The sequence below is a fragment of the Mustela nigripes genome, chromosome 7, assembly GCF_022355385.1.
Source record: "Mustela nigripes isolate SB6536 chromosome 7, MUSNIG.SB6536, whole genome shotgun sequence".
NCBI classification, from domain to species: Eukaryota; Metazoa; Chordata; class Mammalia; order Carnivora; family Mustelidae; genus Mustela; species Mustela nigripes.
The window spans coordinates 30,317,595-30,342,635 of record NC_081563.1 but is presented as its reverse complement, the minus strand read 5'-3'; the positions used below and the strand labels follow the sequence as shown (position 1 = coordinate 30,342,635).

At 35.2% G+C, this 25,041-nt stretch overlaps 1 protein-coding gene across 1 annotated transcript in view; it reads left to right on the top strand.

Annotated features, from left to right (window-relative positions):
• The window catches only part of PRKD3 (protein kinase D3), an 82,407-nt gene that overhangs the window by 15,637 nt on the left and 41,729 nt on the right, over positions 1–25,041 (top strand). The window contains exons 3-4 of the mRNA XM_059405456.1: positions 22,402–22,540; positions 24,102–24,233. Coding sequence (XP_059261439.1) covers positions 22,402–22,540; positions 24,102–24,233 — 271 coding nt within the window. The remainder of the gene's footprint in view (positions 1–22,401; positions 22,541–24,101; positions 24,234–25,041) is intronic.

The window sequence follows — 25,041 nt, the reverse complement described above, 5'->3', positions numbered from 1 at the left end:
GCAGATGTTGAATTATCCTCGCATCCCTGGAATAAATCCCACTTGGTCATGGTGTATGATGCCTTTAAAGTGTTGTTGAATTCAATATTTGAATATTCAGTAATATTTGTTGAGAATATTTGCATCTAGTTCATCAAGAATGTTGAGCTATAATTTTTTTTTCCATATAGTGTCATTATCTGTCTTTGGTATCAGGGTAATGCTGGCCTCATGAACTTGGAAATGTTCCTTCCTCTTATATGGTTTGGAAGAGTTTGAGAACGATTGGTATTGATTCTTTAAATGTTTGGTAGAATTTGCCAGTGAAGTCATCTGGGTCTTTTTGTTTGTTGGGAGGATTTTGATTACCAATTCAATGTTTTTACTATGAATTCATTTATTAATATTTTCTGCTTGTTCATGATTCAGGCTTGGTAGGTTGTTCTAGAAATTTATCCATTTTTTCCAAGTGTCCAGTTTGTTGGTGTATAATTGTTTATAGTAGTCTTTCATGTTCCTTTGTATTTATGTGGTATCACAGTGTCACTTCTTTGATTTGTAATTTTGAGTCCTCTCTTTTTTTCTTTAAAGGTTTGTCTGTTTTGCTTATCTTTAAAAAAAAAAACAGCTCTTAGTTTCATTGAACTTTTCTGTTGTTTTCTTAGTCTCTAATTTATTTTCACTATGATCTTTGTTACTTCTTTGTTACTTCTTTCCTAATTAAGCTAACTTTGGGCTTAGTTTGTTATTTTTGTAGTTCCTTGAGGTGTAAAGTTAGGTTGTTTATTTGAGAGCTTTTTTCTTTTCTTTTCTTTTAATATTTTATTTATTTGTTTGACAGAAACAGTGAGAGAGGGAACACAAGCAGGGGAAGTGAAAGAGGGAGAAGCAGACTTCCCGCTGATGAGCCCAATGTAGGTCTTGATCCCAGGACCCTGGGATCATGACCTGAGCTGAAGGCAGATGCTTAATGACTGAACCACCTGTCCCCCTGAGTTCTTTTTTGTAATGTAGGTGTTTACTGCTATAAACTTCTCTCTCAAAACTTCTGCTGCATCCCATAAGTTTTAATATATGTATTTTCATTTTCATTTGTCTCAAGGTATTTTTTTATTCTCTTTTGATCTCACCTTGGCTAGTTTTACAATTGCATTTTGTTTAATGTCCACATCCACATATATGTGAATTTTCCAGGTTTCTTTTGATTTGTTTTGTAGTTGATTTCTAGTTTCATACCATTGTCATGGGAAAAGATGTTTAATATGATTTCAGTCTTCTTAAATTAGTTAAGATTTATTTTGTGGCCTAACATGATCTTTCCTGGAGAATGTTCCATGTTTGCTTGAGAAGAATATGTATTCTGCTGCTTTTGGAGTAGATCTCTGTTAAGTGTCTGGTCTAATGTATAGTTTTACTTCAGTGTTTTCTGTCTGGATGATCTATCCATTGTTGAAAGTGCATTACTAAAGTTGCCTATTATTATTGTGTAGCTGTCTGTTTCTTCTTTCGAATCCTTTAATATTGGCTTTATATACTTTATATATTTAGGTGCCCCTATGTTGAGTGCATAAAGATTTACAAATATTATATCCTCTTGTTGAATTGATTCCTTTACTATTATATAATGACCTTGTCTCTTACTACAGTCTTTGGCTTAAAGTCCATTTTGTCTGATCTAAGTTAGTTTATATACCTTTCATTATAATATACTATATTCTTAACAGTATCATTCGGAGAGCCAAAATTTCTAATTTTAATGAAGTACAATTGATTTTTTCCTTTATGGATAGTGCTTTTGTATCTAAAAAATATTTGCCTGAATGAAAGATTTTTTTTTTTTTTTTTTTTTTTAAGATTTTATTTATTTATTTGACAGACAGAGATCACAAGCAGGCAGAGAGGCAGGCAGAGAGAGAGGGGAGGAAGCAGGCTCCCTGCGGAGCAGAGAGCCCGATGCGGGGCTGGATCCCAGGACCCTGGGATCATGACCTGAGCCGAAGGCAGAGGCTTTAACCCACTGAGCCACCCAGGCGCCCCATGAATGAAAGATTTTTGTCCCCTGTTTTCTTCTGGAAGTTTCATAATTTTAGCTTTTACCTTTATAATCCATATGTTAGTTCTGTGGGACTACTACAGCTGGCTGGCTTAAAGAATAGAAATTATTCTGACAGTTTTTGAGGCTAGCTATCTGTAATTGAGATCTCAGTAGGGTTTGTTCCTTCTGAGGGCTATGAGTGAGAATTTGTTTCATGCCTTTCTCCCAGCTTCTAATGGCCTCAGGCTTTCCTTAGCTTACAGGTAGTGTTCTGCCTGTGTCTTCATATTGACTTTCCTCTATGAATGACTGTGTTGACAAATCCCCCCCCGCCTTTTTTTTTAAAGATTTTATTTATTTATTTGAGAGAGAATGAGTGAGAGAGAGCATGAGAGAGGAGAGGGTCAGAGGGTGAAGCAGACTTCCCAAGGAGTTGGGAGCCTGATGCAGGAATGATCCTGGAAGTCCAGGATCATGACCTGAGCCAAAGGCAGTCGCTCAACCAACTGAGCCACCCAGGTGCCCAAATTTCCCCTTTTTGTAAGGACACAGTCCTATTGGATTAGGGCCCTTCTTAATGACTTCATCCTAACTGGATCATCTATCTAAAAAACCTTATTTCCAAAGGTCACATTCACAGGTACTGGGGGTTAGGATTTTAACACCTTTTGGAGGAAACAGTTCAACTCGTAACAATCCATTTCAAAATAATTTTTGTGTGTTATGTGAGATAAAGGTTGAGCTTTATTTTTTTGCATTGGACATCAGATTTTTTAGGACCATTTGTTGAAAAGACTATTCTTCCCTCATTGAATTACTTTAGGACCTTTATTGTAAATCAGTTAACCACATATCTTTTTATCTATTTCTGAACAATTGTTTTGCTTTATTGATCTATATATGTGTGTTCTTAAACCAATTTCACATTATCTTGAATTCTTCAATTTTATAGACATAAAGTTAGGTCCTCCAACTTTGTTCTTTCTTCCAAGATTATTTTGTCCAGTCTGTGTTCTTTGCATTTCCATTAAAATCAGCTTGACAATTTCTACAAGAAACAAAACACCCTATTGAAATTGTGTATATCATTTGTTATCTCTCTCATGGTTTTGATACAGTTATAATTGGGATTTTTAAAAATCTCAGATTTTTCATTTTATTGTATAGAAATATTGTGATTTTTGTACATTAATATTGTGTCCTGCAGCCTTGCTAAACTCACTTATCACTTTTAGTAATTTTAAGAAATTCTTTAGGATTCTCTATATAGATAATCTTGTCTTTTGTAAATAAAGATAGTTTTATGCATTGCCTTCCAAAACTTCATTTCTTTTCCTCGTTTTATACTGGAGGCTAAACATCCAGTACTATATTGTGTAGAAGTGGTAAGAGTTGACATCTGTGCTTTATTATCAGGCTTAAAAGGAAAAACATTTGGTCTTCCACCATTATGTTTCATGTAAACTTTTTTAGACGTCCTTCATCAAGTTGAGAAAATTCCTGTCTGTTCTTAGTTGGCTTAGACTCTTTATCTTGAATGACTGTAAATTTGTTAAATACTTTTCCTGCATCTATGTATTTTTATCTTTTTAGTCTGTTAATATGATTGAAGTATGTTGTCGTACCTTTGAATGTTAAACCAACCTTACCTTCTTACAACAAATCCTCCTGGTCATCATATGTTATCCTTTTTATATTTTCCTTGATTCCGTATACCTATATTTTCTTAATATTTTTCTTTCTAAGATAATGGATGTATTGGCCTCTAATTTCTTTCTTCTATTATATCTGTGTGGTTTTGGTATCAGGGTAATGTTGGCCTCACAAAATGAGTTTGAAAGTATGTCGTTCCTGTTTTCCGAGTAAACTTGTGCAAATTATTTCTTCCTGACCTATATGATAGAATTCACCAATGAAGCCATCTGTGCCTGGAATTTTTTTTTTTATGAGATTTTTAACTCAATTTCTATTTCTTTAGTGGGCATAGAGCTTAAGATTATCTATTACTTTGTGAGTACACTTTGGTAATTTGTGACTTTAAAGGAAAATTTTCATTTATCTAAGTGGGCAGATTCATTGGTGAAAGTTGTGCTTTGTGTTCATTACCCTTTAAAGTGATTTTTTCTATTGTCTGTTTTCTATTTTTAATTATCTTTTTTCTGCCTTCTTTGAGTTTAACTTTATTTTCAGTTTCTTAAGGTGGAAGCTTGGGTCATTGATTTGAGTCTTGTCGTTTTTATGTATGTCTAGCATTGTAAGTTTCCCTCTAGTCATTACTTTAGCTGCATGCCACAAAAACTTTGATATGTTTTATCTTCATTTACATTTTGTTTGAATTATCTCCTAATTTCACTTGTGATTTCGTCTGCGATCCATGGATTGCTTAATTTGGAAGGATTTGAAAAATTTTCAGGTGCTTTTCTGTTATATTGATTTCTAATTTTAATTTTTGCCCAAGAATATACTTAATTTCAATCTGTATAATTCAACGGTTTTTTTTTAATTGTGTAGGATTTTTGTCTTACACTACGTTCTAAATGTTACATATGCAATTTTTAAAAAATTTATTTTCTGTTCTTGTTGAGTGAAGTTTTCTATGAAGATCAGATCAAGTTGGTTGAGTGTTTTCTTTATCTATATAGATTTCTTTTCTTATTCTACCTTTTATTGAGAAAGGAGTATTGAAATCTCTGGGTATAATTTTAGATTTTTCTGTTAGTCCTTTTCGTTTTAATTAATAGACCTTAAAAACATGAAGCAAAAATTATTTACAGGCACATTTAGGATTTTTACAAATTTGATATATTGATTTCTTTTTCGGTGTAAGTTTTTTTCCCTTCTCTCTGGAATGTACCTTGTTCTGAAGTCATCTTTGTGTAGTATTGATCTAACCAATCTTACTTTTTTTCCCCCCAAATTAGTATTTGCATTGTGGTATATTTTTACATGTTTTTGCTTATAATCTCTCTGCCTTAGGTGAAGTGGGGTTTTTTGTTGATTACATATCCTTGGGTCAATTCAGTCTGACAACTTCTGCTTTTTAAGTGCATAGACCATTTATATTTAATACAATGTTTAATATAGATGCATTTAAATATATTGATTTCTGTTTGTCTCTTCTGGTCTTGGGTCATTTTCTCTTCTTGAATTGAGTATATTCTGTAAGTACATTTTATCTTCATTGTTGATTTATTATACTGTTTAAAAATTTTTTTTCTGCAGTTTCTCTAGTGCCAGGATCAGTAGGCTACATCTGTGGGCCAAATCTGACCCACCACCTCTTTTTGTGAATAGAGTTTTATTGGGACATAGGCATGCTCATTCATGATATCTTTCCTGTGGCTGCTTTTATGCTACAACAGCAGAGTTAAGTAGCTATGACAGAGACTATATGGTACACCAATCCTAAAATACTGGTATCTGGTCTTTTATGGAAAATTTTTGCCAACCTTGCTCTAGTTTGTATAATATGCATCTTTATTTCATCAGAGATGTCTTCAAACAATATCATACTATTCTAAGAATGATGTAGTCTACACCTTAGAATAGTATATTTTTGTTTTCTTTCTGTTGTCACTTGTACTGTTGTCACACATTTTATTCCTGTAAACAGTTTATTCTCATTATTTGTGATAGTTACATTCTGTAAAGTGACCTCAAACCTTGAATTGGTGAATATTGAACAGTTGCTCTTAGGGGAAATATAGGGTTAGGTTACTATAAGCATCTGGTCACAAAATTTTTGTCAAGCAGTAAATGCGTAAGCCTGTTTTATATGTGTTTCTGTTTAAAGGTGCCTTATTTAATATATATGTAGTTGATTCATTAACACTGATCTCATGGCCAACAGCACTGTAACTGAATGAATCTTCTCTAACACACATATTCTCTCCATAAGGCATATTATAGGCTACTTGCTCTTAGGGACACTTGACAGCACTTCAGCATGATGCTTGGGGGGCTGGCATTCTAAACAGAAAAATCACTGTAAAAAAATAATCCAAGTTCAGAACACATGACAGTAAATAGACCATGAAAAAGACATGTGTTTCTATACTGTGAAAGTTGAAACAAGAAGTCAGAGCATCACCTTGTTTGACTTCAACTGGGAATGCGCACAAGAGTGACTTAATTTTTTTTTTCTTCTGTGCATGTCTGTGAATGACTGCAAAGGCACAGAAAGTATTGATTTTTGGTTCCAAATAAATTTTAGCAAGTAGGCATGTTCACAGATCTGGAATCTGAATGATGAGGATCAGCTGTTGCTATAGATGCCACAACACATTGTTACTCTTGCTTTTTAGCAGTAAATTATGTTTTAAAGAAAGTAAAAGTAAGAAAAATTACCTTTTATATTTACTCCCATATTTAACATTTTCATTATTTTTCATTACGTTGTATTAGACCCAAACTGTATGCAATATGTTCTTTTCTCTGGCTTCATTTACAATTTTTGTCGTCTTGGTTTTCAGCAGTTTGAATATGATCACTTTATTGTGGTTTTCTTTCTGTTTTTGTTGAACTTGGTCTTGAGGTTATAGTTTCCTCAACTTGGGAGACTTTTTGTATTCATTAAAGCTTCCTTTGGTCTTTCCCTGTGTGCCATTTTTACTACCCTTACAAAATTTTTCTGAACATGTTCTTTTGCTTTCCTCCTCATCTGTCTATCTGCTATTTAGGCTTTCACTTGAAATATTTATTTATTTATTTATTTGACAGAGAGAGAGAGAGAGAGAAAGACAGGTAGAGAGGCAATACAAGTGGGGTGGGGGGAGAGGGAGAAGGCTTCCTGCTGAGCAGGGAGCCCGATGCAGGGCTGGATCCCAGGACCCTGGAATCACGACCTGAGCTGAAGGCAGATGTTTAACGACTAAGCCACCCAGGCACCCTCAGGTGAAATATATAGTGTAATGGAAAGTTGTATTTGAATCATCCCTGGGTTATGCCATGACCACATCTGAGTGAATGTATGATTCACCTGAGTGAATTATTTTTTAGTCTCAGCCTACTGTTAGAAACAGCTTGAAGGAGTGTGAATCTAGCTCCTTGTTAAAGTTTTCCATGTTTCAGTAATTTTTGATAAGGTCGTAAATTGGTGACAATCAAATGAACAATCTTTAATATATATATTTTAACAAATGCACTTCAGTGTTTATGTCTATTTGTTTTCCTTATAAAAGCTTATGCAATAACTTTTAAACATCCCACAAAACTTTTTGATTACTCTGTCAGTGAACATTTCCTAAAGACCAGCTCTTTTTTTTAAATAAGGAGCAAAATCTTCAAATTTTGTTTCATAGTAGTTATGCAAAAGCAGCTAAATTTTCAGAAATCTTTATCACAGGTCAGATGTTATGGAGGATCAAGATTTTTATGTGTTTACAAACTCCATGTATGCGGTTAAGTTACATACAATTTATTTTGTAACAGTGGTTTTCAACCCTGGCTGCACCTTAGAACAACCAGGAAGCTTAACAGACCCTTCCCCAGACTATTTAAGTAAGGCTTTCTGGGAGCAGAGAGTCTGTTTAAGAGTTCTACCTTTGGCTCTAAGGAAAGCCAGAATCGAGAACCTAAGTATTACAGAAATCAGTAAGTTTAAAAGGGCAGATATGTAATAAACTGAAGATATTTGTTCCAAATATTTAAATTGTGTATTTTGTTATATGAGCTTGCCATCATATAAGATTTATGTATATTTTAAATCTTGTATACAAATTAAAAAATTCAGTGAAGTCTGATTATAGGTTAATATGATAGTTGAAAATTTTAGATAGAAAAATAAGTGCTAGTGATTTCATTTCTTTTACTTGGCAATTTGCAGAGAGCTAAATAGTGTGGTACAATGACCCCTTAGCAGTTACCATTATCTGTTATGGCTTCATGCAATTGAACAAATATTTGTGGTGCACTTATTCTCTTCAGTCACCATGCTAGATACTGTAGAGTTACCAAGATGAAAGATAAATTTTCTGCCCCAATGATTTGTGCTCTGGAAAAAAAAGAAGATGAGTGAATAAAAATTATCATAATATAAGGTAGATCATGGTAAGACTTGAAAAGAAGGTACAAAATGATAAATGACTCAAAGGAATAACTACCATCTCATTCAGGAGGTATGGAAGCTTGCTGTAAACCCTACTTTTTGCTTTTATTGTCACCAACTATGGTCCTTCACCTGGGGAAATAAACCTTAGTGGTTAGTAAAGTATCCTGCTACTACTTTGATAGCTTGCAGCATGGATAAAGCAAGATGCCTTTAACATTCTCAATAATCAGAAACCTGTGTATTTATGCACATATTAACTCCCCCCCCACACACAGGTAAATGAGTAAAGCTGTATGATTCTGCTTCCTAGTAGTGTTCTAAACTTATGTGAGCTAGAAATTCGTGGTGATTTCTGTTCTGTTTGTGGTAATTCCATTTACCATCCCCACTGTTGTTTTTCTTCCAGTACGTTAAACCATAAGTTGCCTTTTATGGAGAGTATGGGAATAGTAAAATACAACATTTATATATATCCATCTAATTACCATGTGCTGTGCTCTTCATTCCTGGACAACTTGTATTTAAACTTCCATTATATTGATTGTAATTATTCTTTTACTTAGTATAGCCACCATAAAGCTGTAAGCTCTGTGAGGTCAGTCATGTCCACAGTAGGTGTTCAACAAGTATTTTTTGGTTGAATAAGTTTTAAAAATCATATGAAACAGTATAGTATGGTTATTAAAAAGCATTTGTGGGGGGGGGAGGCGCCTAGGTGGTTCAGTCATTAAGCATCTGCCTTTGGCTCAGGTCATGATCCCAGAGTCCTGGGATCGAGCCCCACATGGGGCTCCCTGATCTGCGAGCCTGGTTTTCCCGCTCCCTGCTGCTCCTCCTGCTGTGCTCTCTCTCTCTGTCAAATAAATAAAGTATTTTTAAAAAATAAAAAACAAATTAAAAACAAAAACAAAAAACAAATTTGGGTCAAATTTGGGTTTATCTCTGCTACCTACTAGTTGCGTAACCTTGGTTTCTTATCTAAAAAATGAGGTCCAAAATAGTACTCATTTCATGGTTGTGTGTGTATATGTATATTAAATGACATGTTTTGCTTAGCCTAACACCTGACATGTAGCAATGTCTCAATATTAGTTTATTAGTAATATTATCATTAATCTGATCTTAGTGGTTTCTAAACTTAAATAAACTTAAAAAGCAAAACTTAAGTCGCACTTACTTTGGGAACCCTTTTCTTTTGGGAGTTTATTGGAAATTAGTGGTGATCCAGAAGTGAGTGAAAGCTACTCACTTTATGTTTCGCTTTTGTACTTGACAGAATATACACAAATGTCATAATCCATTTTCTGCTGTGTAGAAGACAACCCAGTTGTTCCTTAATCTGTATAGGTAAATTATTTACAGTTTTCTACTAGCTCTACAAATGTTCTCTTTATTGGTGCAGAAAATTGGAGGTAAATGATCTATCAGTTCTGTGGTTTATTTGATTGTCTGTTCTTGGGCCATATGTGTCTATTTCATGTGCATTCTTTAGCTCCTGAAAACCTGTGGTTTTTGTCTTAGAATATTATAGTGTATTATATTCCTTAGGGGATGAAGTGGTTATATGATTCTTTAGATTAATGGTGATTACAGATGTGGCTTCAGAATCATAATTTTGAGTTCAACTGATTTAACTAGTTTCTAATATTGAGCAGTGAGTAAACATGCTTTTGTCTATTCCTACACAGTAGACACATTCCAAAGGACTAAACTTCCAGAAGGAGCCTATAGAGCAACTACAGAGGCCTAGGGATAGTTAAATAAAACTATGTAAGATCTTTTGATATCAAAAGGAGGACATAAAAACTAACCAAGAATACATTAATATTTCCATTAGGAAAAAATGATTAAGGTATTTTTGATAACTGTCTTAAGAAATGGATGAATCCAGATATAAATAAAATTTAAAATTTTTATGAAGTATTTAAGACATTATGAAATAAAATCCATTATCGTATTCCCGAAAAAAGAAGACTGACAGTGTATAATTTTTCCCAAATTATGTTTTCTATTCAAGATTTTATTGGAATTTCTTTTTACCTGATTTTTCTAAAGTTTAAAAAAGTAGCCAAAAGTATTAAGATAAAGTCTAAAAAATAAGGGAAAGAGGGGAGAAAAAAAAGTTACAATAATGGAAACTATATATTACTTGAACAGTAATAGATCGATAGTACATTTTAGGTATATGGCTAAGGAGGCATGAGAAATAAAAGGGAATCATTTTTCAGAAATGGAGTTTAGAAAGCAAGTTAGGCAATGAGAGGAGCATTAACATAGACCTCCACTTAATACCTGACACCAGGATAAACTTCAGAGCAATTAAAGTAAAAGTTTTAAATATGAGAATTTTGAGAAAAAAAGGAATTGAATATTTATCAAACTTACAGAGAATGGGATATCTCACTTTCATATCAGGTAAAGGAGGCACAGCGGAAAAAACAGTTTACAGATTTGAGTATTGAAAATTAAAATATTTACATAAAATAAAAATAAAAACAAAGATAAGATTGGGGAAATACTACACAAGTTTTAAATATCATTAATGTCTTTATTCTGTAAAGAGCTCATGTATTGGTAAGAAAAATATTATTTTAAATATTTAGTCAAATGATATAAAAATACATTTCACAAAAATGTTAAATTAGTAAACAGGCATGTGGGGAAATGTTCAGAATAGCAGTAATAAATACAGATTAGGTATGGTGTTCCATTGGGGGAAAATGAAATAGGTATTTCCAGTATAAATGAGGATATGATAAAGCTTCATAGAAATAGAGAATAATCAATGATTTCAGGCTTATAATAAGTTAAATATGGGATTGAGTTCTAATACAGATAATACAAAATATATACATTGTGATTTTTGTTTGTTTGTTTCCAAGAAAATATGTAACATCATTTGTAGTTGAGCTTTGCTGAAAAACTTGGATATGACCAAAAGTGGTCACTCTTTGAATTCAGTCCAATTTCATTACACATCCCGAGGGTGGATTGGGTGGTGTTTCTTTTGTTGTTGTTGTCTTTAACAATAAGCCAAAAATTTAGCTTCCTTTTCTTGAAGATTTGAAGTGTTTCCAACATTTATGTTACATCGAAATTGGTTCTCTCTTATTCATCTTTCCCCCAGTTGCCTTAGTCTCAGTAGGCATTGGTTAAAGACATGTTCTATCTGCTTTTACTGTTGAAAACAATACTGAAAATAACCTATGGTGATAATTAACCTCTATTGATTAAGTGATTTATAGAAAGAAAGAAGCAGATAAGCACCAGTGTTCTTTCCCATTCTGTTTCATGTGTTGGTACCTTAGTTGTGCCCAACCTGCTCCAACTACTTTATATTTTTCAGATACTTATTTTAAAAAACTCTTTGTTCCTGGGATTGTGCAAAAGGCAAGCTTCTTGAAATACTTGAAATTCTTAGTTAATTCACTCTGAGAACACCAGTAAACTTTTTCCATATTGCTTATAAGAATGTAGATTAGCACGAAATTGGCAGATATTATAGCTCCAATATCTCAATTTAGTGTTTGAGGTTAAATTAAACCAGTGGTTTCAACCAGAATGATTTTTGATTCCTGGCAACATTTAGCAGTGTCTGGAGATTTTTTGTTTGGTCGTCTTTACTGGGAGAGAGGGAGTGCCATTGGCTTCTGAGAAAGAATTACCTGGCTTAGAATTCCATTTGTGAATCTTCTACATGTGAATCGAGAGCTTTCAAATAGGATTAGTTGCCAGTTTGGCTTAGACATGTTTGTTTTAAGTATGTAGTACAGTTTCTTTTGTGAATATAGATATAGTTAAAGAATGTAAATTTTAATTTTTATCGAAGTATAGTTGACATACAATGTATATTAGTTTCAGGAATGAATGTAAATTTTTAGATGTATACATAGATTCCTTTATCTACATATTGGTTTATAAAGAAGCAGACTTAGCCACAAGCAGTATCTCTTCTTTCTAGGAGTTATATGCTGAAGAGAATGCTGAAACTAATGAAACTCAAAAAACTAGTGGGACTGACTGTGAGAACTGAGAAAGGCAGACAGATCTGAGCAGAGGTAGAATTGAGCTTGAACCAAATGGAAACTAGATCTCTGCTGGGAGGAACTACCAAAGAGTCACATTACAGTGAGCAAATCAAAACCCGGGGTATCAAAAGCTTTGCCCAATCTTAGAGTGATTGTGCAGAGATTCCCAGTGTCAAAATTATATTAGGGTTTAAACCTGTATTATTATTTTTTGTTATTGGTGTATGTTTTAAAAAGAGAGAGACTAACCCAAGAAAGAGATAGCAGTGTTTTAAAGCCAAAGAGGCAGACTTGGGGGTGGAGCTTTGATTCTTAAAAACTTTTTAAGAGATTGTTTAGAGATTATAAACCCTTTTCAGGTCACTTACTTCAGATCTTCATCTGCAAAGCTGGGATCATGATTCCTACCTTCATTAAAAAATTGTGATAAAATGTAAAGCTCTGAATGCAGTGTCCCACATAATGAGTGCCCTCAAATTAGTAATACTCATAATTTTAAAATCTCTCATATCTAGAAAGATCATCGATCCTTATAGTGTTCTTAAAATTTTAGTAAATACCAAAACAGGTATAGGATTCTTTCACACTGACATTGCTTTACTCATGCCTTTTGATTTTAGTATTTAGCATATGGCAAAATATAAAAAATTGAGATCAAGTGTTAATTAGAGGACTGGGATTACTTGTTTTAGGAGTTTTGAGAGAGTTAAATGAGAGAGCCATGTCAAGTGCTTTACATAGTGCCTGGTGCATAAGTAACTACTCTTCAGTGAATGTTAGTTCCTCACATTCTTGATTTCAAATTGCCAGTGCTACTGCTGTAATGTGTTAATTTGTTGAATGAACATAGTAGATGTAATTGGAGTAATAAGAAAGAAAATTGGCCAACAGCAGTTCATTTTAAGCTGTAATGGTATTTACTGAAATTGAAATGAATCTAACTAACTAAAGCAAACTCTGCTTTCAGCAGCTGGTTGTAAAACATTTGTTTTTAGTTTGACCATTTACATGACACTAGACCTGAAGAGTCTTTGCCTGTATATCCTAGTTTAGGAGTGATTTTTATCTACTTGTCAAGTGAATACATTGTTTCTGCAGACATGGATTGGGTATAATTTTCAGGTTCTGCCAAAGTAGAGCGAAAACCCCAGCTGTGTCTTTTGTTTTCTGGAAACCAGTTGTCATTCTGTGTTAGGTTTTTTTTTTCTTTTCCTCCCCTATTCTTTCTCCTACAGCTGTGTTACAGTGGCTAGGTGACATCCTGCTCTTTACCCTACATTTTTTGTCTTGGCAGAATAATGCCAGGCAACCATTACTAATCTGGAAGATCAAACCCGAAGAAAGATCTCCCCCCCCCCCAATTCTGCTAGATAATCAGGTAAATATGTTGGTTGGGATAGAAAGTTCCAGAAAGTTTGAATTAAAGATAAACAGAACTAATACCAAAACAAGTAAAAAGGAAATGAAAAAAGATTGCTCTGGTTTGTGTCAAAGAGAAATGGTGTTAAATGAAGCAGCTCCTTTAGTGTGTCATATGCAGAAAATCTAGGTTGAAGATTAATGATGAAAGTTAAGAATAAATTCAGAGTCCCCACTGAATACTTTTCTCATTGACTCATCTAGACTGTAGTGCTGTCTATCTGTATATAGAAATAGTCACTGAAATTCTTCTTTTCAACTACATACTTCCTGAGAAATGATGTTAAATAGCACATTTTAATTACAAACACGTGTTAACACCAACAAAAGATATTTCCATAAGATGGTTCTAGAAAGATAAGATGCTCTGTTTTTTATTATTGAAGCCATCTTTACTGCAAAAGTAAAGACAGATGGAATGTGAAGTGGGCAAAGAGAGCAGTATATAAAGGGTGCACATTTGATAACTTAGAATGAAATTCCATTCCTCTCCCATACGGACTGGGAAAAGAATTCATTTTGCGAAGTCAAGAAAGGAGTATTTGCACAGTCTGTAGAAAGCAAGTCCAGAAAACCCTGGGGGTAGTTTGGACTGAGGCCAAATTAAAGGCCTATTTTGCTTCTAGCCTGCAAGTTCTTTTACTGTTTCTTTCATTTCCTCTTTTCTTCTTTTAATCAAGGCTGAGGTAGGCTAGGGACGGAAATATGGGCATGTGTAATTATTGGAACTTGGTCAACTTCCTTTCACATTTTCCAGTCTCTCTATATTCTTGACCCCTCTTATTCCCCAAAGCAGAGTTTCTCAACCTCAGCACTGTCAGTATTTGGGGCTGGATAATTTTTTGTCCTCTGCAGTGCCTCATGCATTATAGGATGTTTAGCAGCATCCCTGGCCTCTACCCACTACACACAGTGCCTTACATACCTGCTGGGGGACAAAATTGCCCTGCTTAAGAACCCTAGTTTAGGAATAAGCTAAATAAATAGCCAGTGACAATTAAAACTGACAGTTACTGAGCATGTTACCACCTCTGCTGTTCTTCTAATCTTGTTTCCTATGGCAAATTGCTTTCTTCCCCATGAAAGTAGAATGCTTAGAAAGCATTATACCATTTTATTAGCTAAGACTTGCATTCTGGATGGTAAAGAGAAAGGAGTCCAATGAAAGTAGTGGATTTATAAATGTAATCAAGAATTGATTTTCATTAGTTTGCTAGAATATTTCTTCTTACACAATTTTGAAAGGGAAAAACGTCTCTATTATTCTTTTCTACTGGAGTCTGATATAGGCAAATAAGCTGTTACTTTGGCACAGAGGCCTCTTACTGTATAAAATATTTTGTTGGCATCAGATCATTTTGGGAAATTCAACATATATTCTATTAAGTATACAGTGTTTTTGTTTATGTTTTTTGATATGTTGTCCAGGACTTACTAAGGATTTCCTACATAATGAAAAACATTTTGAGGAATGTTTGTATTTGGAGTTTTAAGGATCTGCTAATCTGTTAAAAATGGTCAAAGAATACAAATAACTAATGCATACAAAGGAAATACAGTTGTCCTTAAGCATGTAAAAGATGTTCAACCTCTTATAATTAAAACTGTACCAAAATTCCATTTACCTAACATTAACAGATTTGCTAAGGACTAAATTTTGTCTCTCCTCCCCACCCCTCACATTCATAGGTTGAAGCCTTAAGCCTCACTCAGTGTGACTTTGGAGATAAAACTTTTAGGAAGTAATTAAAGTTCAGTGAATCATAGGGTTCTAGTCTGATAGAATTGGTAGGTTTATATAAGAAGAGGAAGAAAGAGGTGTCTCTCTCTCTTCCTGCCTTCTCCCTCTCTTCCTCCCCCTATGTGCATTTTTGGAAGAGTGAGCACTAAGGACAAGCTTGCTGACTGCAAGCAAGGAAGAAGCTTCTCAAGAACTTGAACATGCTAGTACCCTGATCTCAGGAGTCAAGCCTCTAAAATTCTGAGAAAATAAATTTGTGTTGTTTAAGCTGTTCCACCCATGATATTTTGTTAATACAACCTAAGCTGACTAATACAGCACAAAAAATAGGATGCGGAAAAATAAGCACTCAGTATATTACTTATGGAAATGTAAATTGGTATGGTCTCTATAAAGAACAGTCAAAGGGTGCCTACATGGCTCAGGCACTTAAATGTATGACTCTTGATTTTGGCTCAGGTCATCATCTCAGGGTCATGAGATCGAGCCTTGAATTGGACTCCACACTGGGTGTGGAGCCTGCTTAAGATTCTTTTTCTCCCTCTCCCTCTCTTCTGCGCCCCCCATCACTCCTCCACCCATATGTACTTGCTCTCCCTAAAAAGGAATGAATACAAAATTTAAAAAATTAAATGTCAAATATGCATATTCTTTGACGTAGCAAATCTATTTCTGGGAAGTAATCCTATTCATATACTCAAAAAGTGAAAAAGTTGTGTGTTTAAGATTATACATTGGGTGTTGTTTGTAATAACAAAAGATTTGAAACAGTAGCTAAGTTTATGTAGTGCCCAAAATGGATCAGGAGTTCTAAGCTTTTTGTGTGTACTCACTTATTAATTCTCATAATTACCTTATGAAGTAGGAGATAGAAATATTGAGGTTAAGTTAGCCACGGTTATAGTTAATAAGTGAAATGGATCAGGATTTGAACTCAAAGCAGTTTGGCCTTAGTTTTATTCCTCAACTCATATCCCGTCAGTAAAATAAAATAGTACTAGTAAAATAAACTAGTAAAATAAAACTATACAATTGTGTAAAACAACAGCAACAACAAACATTTTTGATATAAAATATCTTCAGAAGGATACTAAGGAGAGCTGGCAATAGTCGACTCCAGCAGGGCTAGCTGGGCAACTCCAGCATAGATTTTGAACTATACTCCTTTGTACTTTAAAAATTTTGAGTCTTGTGAATAAATTGCTATTCAAAAACAAATGATATTTTTAAAAAGTGTATATTATAGGGGCACCTGGGTGGCTCAGTGGGTTAAGCCTCTGTCTTCGGCTCAGGTCATGATCCCAGGGTCCTGGGATCAGGTCCCACATCGGGCTCTCTGCGCTGCAGGGAGCCTGCTTCCTCCTCTCTCTCTGCCTACCTCTCTGCCTACTTGTGATCTCTGTCAGATAAATAAAGAAAAAATCTTTAAAAAAAAAAAGTGTATATTATATCCCAAAGTATTAATAAATACCTGTGAGCATACATGTATATATAAATGATTGGATGAATACATAAATCAGTGGGTGAGAATAGATAAATCTCACATGCAGAAGAATTCCAAATAACTTATATAGATACTCTGCCTTCGAGGAGAAGGACATAACTCACCATTCCTTAAGAGTGGGCTGTGTAGTGGTGCCTGGGTGGCTCAATTTGTTAGGCATACAACTCTTGGTTTTGGCTAGGGTCATGATCATGGGGTTGTGGGGTCTGTGCTCAGCATGGAATCTGCTTGAGAGTTTCTCTCTCCCTCTGCCCTGCTCTCTTCTCCCCAACCCCCACTCATGTACACACAAATGTTCTCTCTCTCTTGAATAAATAAATAAAGTCTTTAAAAAAAAAAGTGGGCTGCACATGATGACTGATTTCCAACGGGTACAGTATTAGGGGTTCAGAGGAAATAACTTTGCACCAAGTGAAGAAATCTGACAAATACTACCTTAGCCAGATAATCAAGGTCTACATCAATAGCAGTAAATCATGTTGGTAGTAGGTACACTTGATATGTGATGAGAATGACACTTTACCTCTGTGGTCTTCCCCAAAACCCATAACTCCAATCTAATCATGAGAAAAACATTAGATAAATTTTAATGGTGGGGCATCCTACACAATACCTGATTTTTGGTCAGAGTCCTCAGAACCCAGCAAAGTCTTAAAAAAAACACTGCCAAAGCCAAAAGAGGCCTACGGAGACATGACAGCTAAAGGTAATGTGGTATCCTGTGTGGGATCCTGGGATGGAAAAAGGAAATTGAGTAAAAGCTAAGAAAATCTGAATGAAGAATGGACTTTCTAGTTAATGTATCAGTCTTAGTTCATTAATTGTAATGTACCATATTAATGTAAGATGTTCATAATAGGGGAAACTAGTTGTGGGGTATATGGGATTTCTTTGTACTACTGTCTCAATTTTTCTGTAACCCTAAAATTGTTCTTAAAAATAAGGCGTTTTTTAAAAAAGTCTGTTTTTTAAGGAGTGTATGTAATAAGTATATTGAATAATAGAAGAGTAAACTTGATATTTAGGTGTCCATGTCTTATTCCACAGACCTTAACCATAAACCTGGGAAGATCTTTTAAGGTCCACAGGTGATTCTAGTGTATGGTCAGAATTGAGACATGGCTTAACAATTTACTCCTGCTTAAAAATCTTATTTCTGAATTTTTTTAAAGATTTTATTTTATTCATTTGAGAGAGGGAGCCCAAATGGTGGGGAAGGGGCAGAGGAAAAGGAGAAGCAGACTTCCCACTAGGCAGGGAGCCTGACACAGGAATCTATCCCAGGACCCTGAGATCATGACCTCATTTAAAGGCAGATGCTTAACTGACTGAGCACCCAGGTGCCTCTCTGAATTGTTATAAAAGTTATGAAGTGTCAATAGTGGTAAGTTCAAATCATTATTAGCAGGGTTTTGCTTTTTTGTTTTTTGTATGGGTTTTTCTCTGAATAATTGTTTAGATCTTTCAAAGTGTGTGCTCATGGTTTATTTCCTTGTTTCCTTGTTCTTCTTTTTAACATACCCATGTCTCAAGACTTCATAGTGTTCTTTAAAACTTGGCTACAGTTTTTCTCTGATGTTCAGTGGCAACGTTTAATAGTCTCTTGCCTTTTTTTTCAGGCACTGTTTTCTGTTACTTCATTTTGTGCTGACTCCTCAGATGATTCCTAAATATGCTACCAAGTCATACTTAAAATCATAATTGTGAATAGGAGAAATTTATTTTTTACAAGCTATTTCGTACATTTTCCCCTCTTGGAACTCTGTAATTTCTCAACAATACAGATGAATATAGTTTATGTAAACATTTGCTAGACTAGAAAATTACTTCATTTTTTATCATCACTGAGGGCTTTCCAGCCTGGTTCACAAATGCTTATTTTAAGTAAATATTCTTAATACACTCCCTGTCATTTTTATTTGTGCTTCAATTTCTTAATAATGCTAGTATGAATTCACTGGGTCATGTGTTTATCAAGAAGATGATTTTATATGTATTTTTTCCTAAGCCACACATTTTTTGATGTTTTCTTCTTTCATTAATGTGTTTATTTAGCTCTTTAGTTATTGGGACTTCTGGCTTGGTCAAAACAATACTAATGATCCATGTAATTTACCAAAGATAGATTTGAGAGAGAAGTGTTCCTTCTTGTCTTCCTTTCCATCTCCTCACTGAATAATCCAGACCCTGCTACCTCTTTATTGACCAATAGCTTCAGCCTTCTTTAGGAGCTTGCTCTAGTCTCTTCCTGTTTCAGTCCCTACTACATGTCAGCATTATCTTTTTAAGATACAGGTTTGATCACGTCACTGCCTTGCTCTGGGATTTTTTGTCTCTCCCCTTTCAAAGAACCACTCGTATTTACTGATCATGGTACTACTTTATGTCATTAAATACATAAAGCCAGTACTGCTGTTACTCCAAATTTATAGACAAGAAACAGCATAGGGAGGTTAAGCAGCTTATCTAAGGTGCTGTAGTTAGTAGGTGGCAATGCCTGCGCCCCATTCTGATGACTCCCAAGTTTCTTTCTTAAATATAGTCTCCATGGTGCTCCTGTGTGCATTTTCGTCCTCTTCCTACCCCAGCCCTTGCCTCGTTCTTCAGTCACAGGGGTCCACTTAACTTTCTTCCATTTGTGTGTTTTCTCAACTACGACCTTTGTACTTCCACTTTCACTTTCTGCCCATGGAAACTTGCTTCCCTTTTTTATCACTGTTTCAGTGACATTCCACATTCCCGGTTAAAGTTTTTTTCCCTTCTTCTAGAATTTTATTTATTTTTCATTTTTGGTATTTCCTTTACGATGTTATTGATTTGTTTTATTACCATCTTCCTACTACATTGTAAACTCCTGGGAGGGGAGGTCTGCCTTAACTTTACATACCATGGGAACAATGCCTTGCACTCAGAAGACATAAAAAAAAATGTGGAACTTTTAAAATGAGTTTTATTCATACAAAAAAAATTTTTTTTTTAAGATTTTATTTATTTGAGAGAGAGAGAGTGTGAACAGGAGCAGGGGGAGGGGCAGGGGGAGAGGGTTGATCCCAGGACTCTGGGATTATGACCTGAGCTACAGACAGACACTAAACCAACTGTGCCACCCAGGCATCCCTTGTTAGGCATTTTTATATAAGGATGGAATGTGGAATTTTTTTTTTTTTTTTTTTTTTTTTTTTTTTAAGATTTTGTTCATGGATGAGTGAAAGTGAACAAGCATGGGGAGTGGCAAGCAGAGGGAGAGAGAAAAGCAGGCACCTGCCAAGCAGTGAGCCCGATACTGGGATACTGGGCTTGATCCCAGGACCCTGGGATCATGACCTGGGCTGAAGGCAGCTGCTTGACAGACTGAGCCACCCAGGCGCCCTGGAAACTTTTCTTTATTAATACTTAAGTTCTTAATACATAAGAACTGTTGCAACTAATTTATGGAGATGTTTTATTCCTATTAACTGTTTTCTAATTTGAGAATACTTAATAAAATTTTATAAAATTTTCATTTCAAACTTTAAAATGTAATAAAAATATTTTTTTGATTCTGTATTTTTACTCCCTAGCTTTTCAATTGAAAATTGTTACACTGTTAGATATATATTTAAAGCGTATTATAAAGTTTTGTTAGTATTATTGGTAACTCAGTTGAAAGTAGGATATTATAAAAACTCCAAATATTTCTGTGCTTTTTCATTATTTACTCAGGTTTAAAAAAATTCAAATCGACTCAAATTTCGAATTAAATCATTGTTTCTAATTTTTTTATTTTAATAATTTTCCAATAAAATTTAGACCTTTGTAGACATATACCTATATAAGGATTTTTAATGGGAAAATGAAGTTCAGAAGATAAGAAGACATTTCCACCTAAAACACATGCTTGTAAGATCCTAAACTCATCTTAGAAGTGGGCCACAAATTTAGCTTTGCTTTTGCTTTTCCCAGTGAGTGAAGTAAACAGAAAACATGATTAATTGGATGATCAGATTGTTTATATTATAGAACCAACCAGAGAAATTCCTTTTATGAATCCTCACGGAGAAGGGCTACCATTCTTGAAGTAAGTGAACATATCCTCAGCCAACATCCCTGCAATAAATGCAGTTATGGTTTAGTGTGACATACGTATCAAGCCATTCAGTGCAGGCTAGTGACTTACTGTATAGTACATTAAAGGATATTCTCTGGGGAGCCAAATAAGTCAATGGAGGGTATCCAAATCTGAGATAAACTTAAGAAAATTGAAATACCTGGAGCAGCATTTCTCAGGGCTCTGGTGTTTTAGATGATCTTGATCTTGATTTAGAAATTAAAGTTATTTTGTAAGGCAGGTATTTAAAATTTTCTCTTAAATAACTTTATTAACTATAAAAACTGTTAGAGCTCATACCTTCATATTTTAGTGGTATGCCAATACCCACAGTGTCAGCTCTGTAGTCACAAAGTGTAGAAGCCTTGAAATAATATACATAGGACATGTGAACAGATCTCTAAGTCTCCTGTTCTGGTCAAAGGTTTTTTAAAAAGTTACCAGGGCACCTGAGTGTTGCAGTCAGTTAAGCGTCCAACTCTTGATTTTGGCTCAGGTCATGATCTCAGGGTACTGGGATCAAGCCCCGTGTCGGGCTCCATGCTCAGTGCAGAATCGGCTTGTTAATTTTTCTCCCTAACTGTCTGTACCTCCCACTTCTGTGCTCTCTCCCTTCCTCCCTCTTTCCCTCTCAACTAAATACACATATTTTTTTAAAAAATAGTAAAAAGAAAGTTACCATAAAAATCATGTACTTGTAATTACAGTGATAAGGAAAGTATTAGATGCTAGAGGCCATAGGTGTATTTGTCAAAAATTTTGGAATTGATACTTTTGTGACGGTAGTTTGGGAATTATTAATCTACTAGGTTCGTTCAGTAGAGTTTAAAGTGATGATGAAAGTGTTCTATATCTGCATAGTCCAAAATGATAGACAAGTCAGTAGCTAGGGTGGTGATTAAGTGCATGCAGTGTGGTCAGAGTGACTGAGGAGCTAAACTTTTCATTTTATTTAATTTTAACTAATTTTAATTTAGCTGCATGTGGCTAGTAGCTGTAGAGGAAGCTCAGTTCTAGAGGACAAGAAAGACTGCATATCTCAGGCAATGTAAGATAGAGTAGCAGTTAAATTCAAGATTATAGTCTCCATCAATAACTGAAAGAGGAAATTCTATGTTTCTAAGAGACATGTGCTTAAAAAAATAATTGAATTTAAGTTTACTGTTGTATTTTTGTTTTTTGGTTTTTTTTTTTTTTTTTAAGATTTTGTTTATTTATTTGACAGATCACAAGTAGGCAGGCAGAGGGTGGGGGGGAAGCAGGCTCCCTGCTGAGCAGAGAGCCCAATGCGGGGCTTGATCCCAGGACCCTGAGACCATGACCTGAGTACAAGGCAGAGACTTAACCCACTGAGCCACCTGGGAGCCCCTACTGTTATATTTTTGAACTTGAAAATGAACCAAGGATGTTTGAATCCATGGTTGATCTTTTAGATATTAATAGAATTGTTAGCAGTGTTAGGCTAAAAACCACATGTAAGGTTCTTTCATAAGATTGAGACATTTACTCATAAAAATGGAAACCTATGGGTATGCTGATATAGGACTCTTCTCCTGTAGTTTCCAGAGTGTGGATTCTTTGGCATGTATGACAAAATTCTTCTCTTTCGCCATGACATGAACTCAGAAAATATTTTGCAGCTGATTACCTCAGCAGATGAAATACATGAAGGAGACCTAGTAGAAGTTGTTCTTTCAGGTAAGTAAATAACTCCTTTTATTTTTTATTTTTTTGAATGAATCTTATTTTTTCTACTAAATGCTATGTTCAGTTAGTCTTTGTGCTACAGTTACTTTACTTCTTTCATCTATAATAATGGTGACCATGTGAGTTTTCCCGTTAGGAAGTTTATGTCACAGATGAGAAAGTAGGAAAATAAGCCCTGAATTGTTTTTCTGAATGTTCCTAAGCTAAGGGAATTATCATTGGAACTGGAAGAGGAATATACTTCTGAATCAAAGAAATAAAATAATTATACTGAAATTCAATTTCATTTTCCCCATTTCTGTGAAGAGCATAGAAGAAGAGAATTGGGGTTCAGAAATGAAAGGAGAAGAAGAAATAATGAAGATGTGGAAGAGGAAACTGTGATACTGATTGTTCCCATGATTTCAGTATTGCTCCTTCCCTGTGTGTCCTCAGTGGGCATTTTCTTACCTCCCTCCTTTCCCCTTCATCCACTCTTGCCGTTTGTCGTTCCTTAGCTCCTTCTATTTCTGACCTCATCCAGCAGCAGATGGGCCGGACTGTTGGCGGGGAATGTAAAAGAACAACGAATGCACCTAGTAGTCCTGCAGAAATTCTTGTTTGACAGGAAAGGAGGGAGGGAGAGAAGGAGAGAGAAAAGACAGAAAGGGAAGAAAAAAGGAAAGCCAGCCAAGAGTGCAGACTCCTGATGCCATTTTTTCCACTTCTCAGACTCATCTCTGCACCTGTTCTTGAGATCCTCCCTACCAACACCTTTCCTTATTGGTCCTTGATCCTTTGCATTCATCTGGCCCCTCCATTAATCATGCATCTGCACCATCACCCCGTCATGTGTAAATTTCCCAATCCCTGTCTTTCTCTCCACTCCAGGAGGGCTTTACTCCTCTTCCTCCCTAGAGGTCATACTCCTATCTGTTCCTTCTTTGCTCTGGACCCTTCATCAGGCCCATCAGAACACAGAGATATCCACTAATGACTTACAGGTGGAGGTGAGAGAATGGCTACCGGCGGGTGTGGCTACTTGTTCAGTTGCTCACAGAGAGGAGGGGAGTCTCTTTTTCTTAACTTCTAGGACTGTTGAGAAGACAGAAAACTTATGTTGAGATTCTAAGTTGGAACTCAGAGTGTTTACCATTGAGATTAAGTTCCATAGTTTCCATGAGTTTTACGTTTTTTACTTTTTGCTCCCCCCCTTTTTTTTACTTTAATCTTCTGTTTCCCAGTGTGTTATAAATTAGACAGTTTTAAATTGTAAAAACAGACCTACCAACTATTTGTGATCTTGCCACTATGTTAAATATGTTTTTGGAGGTTGAAATACCTACCTGCAGACCTAGTTTTAGAGCTCAAGTTATTTGGAGTTGATGAACTTCCTAAAATAGTTTGAAAACCACAATATTAAATGCTGAAGATAAATTATTTTTTATGATAAATGAAGCTTTCAGAGAAAAAAGATTCTGTGTACTTTGACATAAATGAATATGGTCAGTGTTCTTAATCTCATTGCAATTACAAATGTAGGGCTTATTTGGCTACTTTTCTTTTTAAAAAGCTTTGGCTACAGTAGAAGACTTCCAGATTCGTCCACATACTCTGTACGTACATTCTTATAAAGCTCCCACTTTTTGTGATTATTGTGGTGAGATGCTCTGGGGATTGGTACGTCAAGGACTGAAGTGTGAAGGTATGTGTTCTAAGTTTTTGTACCATTAAAATAGGATTTTGTATCTGCATTTTCTAATCATTAATGAAAGAATAAGATTGGGGTGCCTGGGTGGTTCAGTCGGTTAAGTGTCCGCCATCCTCTCAGATCATTAACTCGGGGTCCTGGGATCCCACCCTGCATTGGGCTCCCTGTTTGACAGGGAATTTGCTTCTCCCTCTTTCTTTGCCCCTCCCCAGCCTTGTGCATGTGTGCACATGCACGTGCTTTCTCTCTCTGATAAATAAAATCTTAAAAAAAAAAAGAGATCCTTGTTGGTGACTAGGTGGTAACTAGGGTTTAGAATTGGACAGATCTGTTTTTCTGAATTAAAACTGTCACAAGAGTCAGGTGCACATTTCTGAGTCCTCTTAAGTATTTAAGGTGGAGAATCATTAAAGTTTCCCTGTAAAGGGCCAGAAACTAAATATTTTAAGTTTTGTTGGCTAAGAGTCTCTGCCACAACTACTTAACTCTGCTTGTGTGCCCTGAAAGCTATCTATAAACAAGATGTAAAGAAAAGAGGAGTATGCTGCATTTCAATAAAATGAATTATGAACACTGAAATTTGGATTTCTTGTAACTTTCACATGTCATGGAGAGGGTTTAGTATACAGTCCACAGTTTGCTGGTGTTTAAGTTAGTTGTTCTCAAACTTGGCCACGTATCAGAATCACCATAAAGCATACTTTGCTGGGACCCATCCCCAGAATTTCTGATTCAGTTAGTCATGTGGAGCCCAATAATTCATATTGAATTTTTTGGCTTCACTTAGCTTGTCATCTAGGAT